Source organism: Alosa pseudoharengus, unplaced genomic scaffold, assembly GCF_046254945.1.
Source record: "Alosa pseudoharengus isolate Yale_2024_CS ecotype anadromous, Long Island Sound unplaced genomic scaffold, YU_APseudo_1.1 YU_APseudo_1.1_scf_10, whole genome shotgun sequence".
Classification (NCBI taxonomy): domain Eukaryota; kingdom Metazoa; phylum Chordata; class Actinopteri; order Clupeiformes; family Clupeidae; genus Alosa; species Alosa pseudoharengus.
In genome coordinates this window covers 29,358,131-29,368,130 of record NW_027468565.1, presented here as the reverse complement: position 1 = coordinate 29,368,130, position 10,000 = coordinate 29,358,131, and the positions used below count along the sequence as shown (strand labels likewise).

Here is a 10,000-nt window from a genome sequence, read left to right as displayed (position 1 = left end):
AACGTCAGAATTGTTAAGAATGTCATCTAATTCAGTATTTTAAATTCACATTAGACAATCTATTTAAATCTTTAGTACTACAGTCCACCAGTAGGCCTATTATATAGTATATAATAGTAGTATGTAGTAGTAACTTTCATGGAGGTATTCATAATGCATTATAGCGACTAACATAAGTCTATATATAACTATTTATAAGTAGAAATGACCAGATAAAGTGCAGTACCATTTCTGGTGACACTTCATCCGTATCCACAGAGTATTATAAACACATGTAAATGTGTATAAGGGTGTGTAATGCATTATAACAAATGACTATATATCTATATATCTATTTTACCCAAATGTGAATGTCCGTGTTGACAGTCATGGGCCCCATCTCTTGTAGTGGCTGCTTGTATGTGTAAGGTTTCTATTTTTCCTTATGCTGTGCGTCTGTGCTAAGGGTCTCTACTCAAAATTCTCTTTGTACTCTCAGCTCCGAGCTTGTCTGTCACAGTTTACAGTGTTTTCTTTGGTTTTACAAGTTAGCATGTCACCAACAATACCCCGAGTCATAAATATCACAGCACCAAAGAGGCAGACACATGAAAATTGTTAACGTTTCAACACTTCAGACGGTGAGAACAACACTGGAGCACACACAGAATTTTAAAACAGGGCTGTGAATAGTCAAACGCTGTCAAACGCTGTTTGCTTCTTCTGTTGCATGTGACACCAGTGAAGATGCCTTCAGCTTCTCTCCCTGTCACCTGCTCAGTCTGCGCCCATTCCTTTTAGTCTGGCGGCCTCATAGGCGTAACGTGTGTAAATAATCAAACTGCCCAATGCAACCCCCCAATAATTGTATCATCAAGATAATGACACGGTTAAACAGCCTGATGAAGATGGGGGCTCAACCTCCCAATGTTCCAGTGGGGGGCTCAACCCCCCAGGGTCAGATACAAGGGCAGACCAGTTACACACATATCTACCAACACACACATATACAGTTACACACATATCTACCAATACACACATACAAATACACACATACTCTATACAGATACACACATATCTACCAATCATTTGTCATATGTCATATAGCCAGCTTTTAGGGTGATGACACACGACACAACTTTTTGAGCAATGTTGCTGGGCAATGTTACTCACCAACATGCAAACATTGTGTGATCATCCAATCAAAGCACAATCACTTTTAATGTGATTGCCCGGTAACATTGCTCAAAACGTAGCCCCATGTACCGCCATCTTTACTCTGAGTGGCCTCTAATTGTCATGCAGTGAGAGAGAGAGCGTCTGCGAAGGGAACGTGTGGCCCTTCCCACCCAGAGGCTCCTTCTACCGCTCTGCAGGGGGATGATGGCAGATTCTGTCCAGAGGTGCATTCAAATTCGCAAACATAGGCAAATGCGTGTGAACGTTTGCAAACAGTTTTCTGTTTGCCTTGAGTTTTCTGCGAATGTTTGCAAACAAATCAGGAGCATAAGAGCCCAGCAGCAAGAGACCACTGCAGACGCAATGGGCCACTTAACTCTCTGAGAAGAGGTGGTAGGATGCTGACTCAGAGAACAGTGCAGCACTCCAGAGATGTGCTGAAGTGGACTTGTGCTTGACATTGAATTTCCCCTTGGGGATCAATAGAGTATCTATCTATCTATCTACCTATGCTTTTGTGCATTTAGCTGTCAATCTAACTTAGCCAATTTTATCTAAAGACCCCGGGTGGAGTCATACTAGGGTTAGGGGACGTGTTAGAGGCTAGATACAGTGTATTTATTCATTCACAAATTCATACTTCACTCTTGCTTGTGTCTTGGCTTCGTTGTAAATCAGTTAGAGGAAGTGACTTGCATGAATAAAATCGCTCATGAAAAATACATAGTGATGCGTCATAGCTTTTGTTAATGCACTGCCATAAAACCTTGTATAAGGATTAGACGTATAGATTTCCTATGATGTCTAAGAGGCATGAGAGGCGAATGTGTCTGCTTTAAATATGATATAACACTAACAGATCCCTCTGCTTTTCCCGTCCCGTATCTCCCACAAGGCGCAACATGGCGCCAAGCGGGACGACCATACAAGTCTTGGTCCTATCTAACACCCAAAGCAATGATGGAGTTTTTGCCATGCACTCCGGTTCAACTGAACATTTCACCCAACAGCGTGTCAATTAAAAAAATAGGTGTGGTCAAGCGCATGATCCAAAAATCGCTATCTTAGACAGAGCCGGACAGTAACAGAGTACATTTACTTGAGTACAGTACTTGAGTACAATTTTGAGGGATCTGTACTTTACTCGAGTATCATTTTTGGGGAGTACTCATGACTTTACTCAAGTACATTTGAGAGGCAAATATTGTACTCTTTACTCCACTACATTTCTATCCATAGCCGTGAGTTCCCGTTACTTCTTCTTCTAAAAAAAGGAAAAAAGAAAAGTCTCAGAAACCCTCAATTTGTTGTTTCCCTCTCAAACGTGATTGGACTGTGCAAGCGCCACTGATTGGGAAAGCCTATCAGCAATCACCTTCAGCTTTCCGTCAAAGTCAACTTCATGGTCAGATTTAGATGAGAGACGAAATATTGGATGAAGACAGCAGGTCCATCCCGGGAATGTGCCAACCTGTGGCCCCACCTCGCCAGACTATTTCAATTTGCTGAACAAGATAGTTTTCGCTTCAAGTGTTTCAATTACAAAATAATATTTTGTATTTTAAATACGTATTTTAAATACATGTATTAGAAATACTGCCCATCCCTGGCAACATGGTAAAAAGATGAAAACTACTTGATTTTACTTTCAATTCCTTTTACATTCTCCACATTAACATTTTTCATAACTCCATGTAGGACGTTTCTGTACATAAATGTAAGCACTGTGGCAGTAGTAATGCAATATTTAGAAAATGTACTCTTGTACTCTTGATACTCAAGTACAGTACTTTTACTTAAGTAGACATCTGATTGTTGTACTTTTACTTGTACTTGAGTAAAATTTAGCAAAGGGTATCTGTACTTTTACTCAAGTAATGAAGCTGTGTACTCCTCTGTCCGCCTCTGATCTTAGACCCACTAAAAATCATTACGACAAACCTGGTCTAAAGAGAAAAGCACACACAAGCACAGCTATTTTGGAGGCTCACTGTCAGCAAATGTAAGCAGCCCTCAGTCCCAGGCAAATTTGCATGTCCACAGGATGAACATCCTTGGGATGTTTATTCAGTCATTCGAACATTATTTGGGTAAGTGTTGCTTTTTTCAGGCTTTTGTCAGTCATGATTTCGACTGAGCGTTTCAGATCGCTAAAATAGGGCCCTCTATCTTTTATTGCATCCTTTAATACTATTCTGTTCATTCCCTTGTTCTTTATTAATCTATCTATCTATCTATCTATCTATATATATATATCTATCTATCTCAATGGTTTGATGCAATACCAGATAAACAAGGACCTCTTCAAAACTTTGCTGGGCTGTGAAGTTGGTGGAGTGGGCACAGTTATTTAGTTCAAGTGAGTTTGTGTTGTTGACGTTTGTGTGATAGAGAGGCAAAGAGTAGAGAGAGAGAACACAAGTGACTATAGACAGTGAGTAAGAGAGAGAGAGAGAGAAAGAGGGGTGTGTGTGTGTGTGTGTGTGTGTGTGTGTGTAAAAAATATGAGAGAGAAAATATGAGTGTTTAATATGAGTGGCTCAGTGCATCAATCTTAACATTGCCACAGGAGAAAGGTCTGTGAACGAATTTTTATACTGACACTCTTTAGAACTCAATTGTGTGTGTGTGTGTTTATATTCAACTATCACACACAGACTTGCTACATCTCTTATAGGGGAAAGTGAGGCTGGTGGACTGTTTCTGAGCTAATGTACAACATACCCCCACACACACAAACAAACAAACAAGCAAACAAACACTCACAGTGGATTTTGAAGTCTTTGTACTGCCGGTCTTCAATGGCGACCACGTACAGTGCTGCTCTGTCCGGAAACATCAGACCATCAGGTTTCTACGAAATAGAGAGATAGAGGGGGAGAGAGAGAGAGAGAGAGAGAGAGAGGGAGGGAGAGATGACTTTGAACAATATCATTTTGTTGTTATGTATGAGATAAAGAACAGTGCCCCTGTTGAGTGTTCAGCATATAAAACAGGTCCACTGTTTTGAAGTCGACTGAGGACATCTACAAAGGCCTTCTGTTTGGTAAGGGGAACTGTGTAAAAACAGATAAAGCATTTACAAGATATAATAGTGATCCTTTATAATAGACGCGTTAATAAAGCATTTGCAAGATGTAAGATGAGACACGTTAATAAAGCATTTGCAAGTTGTAAGAGTGATCAAACGTTAATAAAGCATTTGCAAGATGTGAAAGTGATCAGACGTGTTACAGTAATAAAGCATTTGCAAGATGTGAGCGTGATCCGTTATAATAGACGTGTTAATAAAGTATTTTTGTTAGTACAGTTTGTTACAGTAGATCATTAGATCATTATTAGTCATTAGATAATATAAGTAGATTATGTACATGTGGTGCTATGAGACACTTAAAAGAAATTGCAAATGTTTATTCATGCATAACATACATGTTTAAGGGTAAACGCATAGCCAATAAAAATGCCAAAACCCCCACATAAACGTAAATGTATAATTAATTATTTAGACAGACAATAATAAATGGTATTAAAAATTGTAAGATGATTACATGGGGCTATACTATTCAGCAGGATGACAACTGCTTATTTTGGAGGACAAAATGAAAACAATCTCCATCTGATGCAATATGTTAGAGTTTGGTTGAACCAAACCACCATTCACCATATTGCAGTGACAGACATAATTTTCTCTGTTCTTCCTAATTGCTACTAAAACATATTGTGAGTGACCCATGGGGATAATATGATTTAAATGTGTATCTATCCTCACCCATATCAGAGGTATAAAACATCTGTCTTGTAAAATATGTCTTTGACAACAGCATATATTCTACATGCACATGGCATGTCAGGGATGTGCTGCTATCCATTGGTTGTACACTGCAAAAAATAAAATCTAGCCAAGTGTTGTTAATCTTATATTAAGATCAACCAATCTATTTGGTATTGTTTTTAGCATGAAGAGACTTACCTAGCGCTCTATCGTAAGATCATTTTGACTTGACTTATTTTAAGGAGTCTTATCAAGGCAAATTTGATTGTTTTAAAGACAAATTTGCTTGTTTTCATGATGAAACATCTTAAAATAAGTAAACTCTTTGAATGAAGGCAAACAATATTACGAAAAAGCGCTAGGCAAGTCTCTTTATGCTGAAAACAATAACAACTACATTTGTTTATCTGGTAACACTTTACTTGACAGGTGAGTTCATAACACATTCATAGCAGCTGTCATAAACTGCACATTAAGCATTCATGACTGTTTCATGAGACATGACTCAACATTCATACCAAACCTTTCATGAATGTGGAAGACAGAACGACAAAAATGTGTCAAAAGTCCAACAATTGCAAAGCAGCATTGCAGTTTTTGTTCCAAACCTCTTACCTGATTATGTCACATCTGAGTCAATGGGCTACTCCAGTGCCAAAAACACAGAACATGGTCAAGCAAATAATTTTTGTTTCATAAAAATGTATTTGTTTTATGATACCTTTGCAGAGGATTTCTCATCTTTTGCTACTGGGAATGTCCAACCATTCCAGGTTACACAAATACGGGTCAGCTGAATGTAGGCTAGTTTACCTCCCAGGGTTAAATTCAGTGATTATGAATACTTCACAACTTGTATTGTAAAGTGACATTCGATGTAGACTTCATAAGATATTTATGAAATATTTACAAAGGCTGGAGAGAAAAACGGCAATGCTGCTTTGCGATTGTTGGACTTTTATTTTGACAAGTTGTCATCGTTCTGTCTTCCACATTCATAAAAGGTTTGGTATGAATGTTGAGTCATGTCTCATGAAACAGTCATGAATGATTTATGTGCAGTTTATGACAGCTGCTATGTATGTGTTATGAACTCACCCATCAAGTAAAGTGTTACCGTTTATATTAATTGTATATTTTTGTATTGTATGCATTTCTGCCTGTCATGATTATGAATACAGTCCCAGCTGATTCTACTGGGTATTCTGCCTCTCCTCTTTTGCACCGTTGTATTGTGTGCATATGTTTGACCTTCTTGCTGGTCACTTTCATTTACACAATGCAATCAGCAGAGTGTGTGAACATTTAATTTAATGTGTTGTTGTTGTGTAGCAATGACAAGAATGTGTTCACTCAAAATGTGTTTTAGAGTAATATGGTTTACCGCTTAGTTAATGTACATATCACCACCTATGTTCTCTTGCCATCTAGACTATGATTTCAGTGTCAGTATCTAGCTGCCAAAGCACACACACACACACACACACACACACACACACACACACACACACACACACACACACACAAACAGCGTCACTAACCAGCCACTTGTCCCTGGCGTAGATGACGGTGTTGAGCATGGACTCATAGAAGAGGCAGTAGCCCATCCACTCGGAGATGATGATGTCCACCTGCTCCACAGGTAACTCCGCCTCCTCCACTTTCCCCTTGAATATAGTGATCACTGCAAGACAGGGACACACACACACACACACACACACACACACACACACACACACACACACACACACACAAACACACACACAGAGTGAGAGACAGAAATGGAAATGTGAACAATTATGTCTACTGGCAGCTAAAACACAGATGTGCAGTGCCTGCTTCCTGAGGAAAACACACGAAAGCTACTTTAGCACCATAACTCTCTCTCTCTCTCTCTCTCTTTCTCTCTCTCTCTCACACACACACACATACACACACACACGCACACACACACACACACACACAATTCCAAGCTGGCTTCAACTGGGAATCTCACCAGCAAGCTGACAAAAGTTGACAAATGATCTTGAGATACATGTCATTCTCTTGTTTGGGTGATCTTAGCACTTTTTTAATGTGCAAGCTCATTATCCTTGCGCATTAAAAAAGTGCAACTTCTGTGCAAATGTATTCTTGATGTTCATGAGACAAATCATTTCACAGGTACCCCAGTAGGTCTGCAATGTGTGACTTCAGTTGCTATCATACAAAATAAACAGTTACATTTACTTGACAGTATCGACATAAGAGTGACATGACACTGTCATGAACGTGTCATAAACAAGTCATAAATGTTTATGACACAATGCTTCTGTTATTAAGTGACATTCGGTTTTTGTCATAACAAGTTAGGGTTAGTTTAAGAGTTAGGGGTTAGGGTTGGGCCGATGGACGATATCCCGATGGGAAGCAACCATCGTGATGCCACGCCCCCACATGCCAGGCACTAATTCCTGCTGTAACATAGGCCTTTCCATTGAAATGAAATAGAGCCTACTTTAAAGGCTGTCAGCCAAACAGTTATCACTTATTAGTCTACCGTCTTGTAAAATAAAAGACTTATTGACCGACTTGGTTACACTTTACTTGACAGTATCGACATAAGAGTGACATGACACTGTCATGTACGTGTCATAAACAAGTCATAAAGGTTTGTGTCATTCGTTTTTTTTTTTCATAACAAGTTAGGGGTAGGAGTAGGGTTATGTTTAGGGTTAGGGTTAGGTTTAGGGTTAAAGTTAGAAGTTAGGATTAGGGTTAGGGTTCATGTGTAATGACAGTGTCATTCAACTCTCTCTCTCTCTCTCTCACACACACACACACACACACACACACACACACACACACACACACACACACTACAACACACAGCGGTCTGCGGTGCTATATCACACTTCTGATGTGTGAGGAAGTGACACGTAATTTGCAAACAAACCAGTCATCTTAGAAAAACACTTCCTCATGTTCCTAATGTATATGAGTGGAACTGAGCTAAATGATGGACCAATCAGGTGAGCCCTAAGCTAGAGGCCAGGACCCAGTTTCCCGATAACAACGGAGACACGCTCTTAAGAGGGTTTTCTACGATTCATCTTACGATCGTTCGTTTGTTTTTTCCGTAGATCTACGAGTGTTTTCACGACGCTCTTAAGCTATGATGGTTTCAGGAAACAGTCGGCAAATCTTAAGACGTTCGTAAGAGGGACTTTACGACGCTCTTAGGCTTAAGATGCTTTCGGGGAACTGGGCCCAGTCTTCACCAGGTAGAGCTGCAGTCGCAGTCATTCTCTCACACACACACACACACACACACACACAAGCACACAAACACTGTCCCTCTCTCTCAGACTCTATCTCTCTCTTACACACGCACAAATACACACACACACACACACACACACACACACACACACACACACACACACACACACACACACACATACACACACACACACACACACACACACACACACACACATACACACAAGAACTCAAACACTGTCCCTCTCTCTCAGACTCTCTATCTCTCTCTTACACACGTACAAATGTACACACACACACACACACACACACACACACACACACACACACACACACACACACATATGCACATAGAAACACACACACACTGAGTTTGTGTATCATGCCTTTGAGGAATAAAACACCTATTAAGAGAAACATCAGCTAAATTAGCTTTGAAAGTTGTTGTTTGTAAACCCAATATAAGTGCAAATGACATTTAGCAGATTGCCTGTATGAGATAGCTGAATTACTCTGCACGGCTGTTAAATTTGAAGAGAGATGTCTGAAGTGCAATTTAAGACATGACAACAACAGACATTCAGTTAATTCAGTTCTGCATGGCCACAACGTGACCAGTGCCTGCAGCTGTCACTTGCATTAGGAAGGCTAATGGTTTTATCCAGACATAAAAGAACTGTGAGCCGGTGTGAGAGCGTATGGGTATGCAGATATATGTGTATGTAGATGTGTGTGCTGACCCGTGTGCACTATTTGTTTGTTAAGTCCGACTGACATCACGGGCCCAACAGCTCTTTCGTCCAAAAGATGTTTACTAGCGCAGCCAACCTGTTTTCACAACTTATAAACCTAACAGAGTAATTAGCGTAGCTGTGATGATAATCAAGGCTAACATCCAGGCCTCTGCGAAAAATAGGATTTTATTAGGTTGAGGGAGCAAGTGAGTAGTGGAATGACTATTGGCTACTTTAAATAGCGGAAAAAAATAGTTCCTTTAACTGGCTACGGAAAATAATGAGCGGCTCTGGGACCAGTTAAATAATAAAAAAAATATATATATAATAATAAAAAGTATTATCGGCACATCATTGCATCACAACTTAACTTGATTACTGTGTAAATATATTGTATTTCTGGTCTTACCACTGTCCAGATGGTTGGCTTTGATGATCTTCTCTGAATATTCTGATATACTGGAGCATTCGATCTAGAAACACACAACATAAAGATATATGGAAGCATTACAAACCATCTGGTGCTCAACTGATGCTAAACAACTACTGCATCATTATGCAGTTGATGAAGGAAAACTGTGATGTGACACTCTGAGTGTGTGTTTGTGTGTGCTTGTGTGTGTTTCTAACCATTATACAGAACAACACGCTGATTGCTGCAAGTCTGCATGAAGGCAAAAAAATGCTCACCACACACACACACACACACACACACACACACACACACACACACACACACACACACGCGCGCGCGCACACACAAAACACACAGTGGCCTTGCTAACAGCCTCATTTGTCCTGCTGAGTAACATTACTGGTCCGACGCGGCCGCTCTCAGCCATTGACTTTCATTAGGAGGGCAGAGCCATGCTGGAACATGTCTGCAAAATAGATATCTATGTGTGCACCTACTATATGTCTGTGTTGATGGCTGTCAATGGTTTTGGGGTGTTGTATTCCTGTGTAATGCTGCTGTGTGGATGCTTTTTTGTTGTGTGTGTGTGTGTGTGTGTGTGTGTGTGTGTGTGTGTGTGTGTGTGTGTGTGTGTGTGTGTGTGTGTGTGTGTGTGTGTGT

General features: G+C 40.0%; 1 protein-coding gene across 5 annotated transcripts in view; it reads right to left on the bottom strand.

Annotated features, from left to right (window-relative positions):
* The window catches only part of LOC143140743 (protein arginine N-methyltransferase 8), a 39,969-nt gene that overhangs the window by 12,440 nt on the left and 17,529 nt on the right, over positions 1-10,000 (bottom strand). For all 5 annotated transcript variants that reach the window (XM_076301859.1, XM_076301851.1, XM_076301842.1 and 2 more), the window contains 3 exons: positions 9,335-9,398; positions 6,472-6,614; positions 3,925-4,012 (listed from right to left, as the gene is read on the bottom strand). In XM_076301859.1, coding sequence (XP_076157974.1) covers positions 3,925-4,012; positions 6,472-6,614; positions 9,335-9,398 — 295 coding nt within the window. The remainder of the gene's footprint in view (positions 1-3,924; positions 4,013-6,471; positions 6,615-9,334; positions 9,399-10,000) is intronic.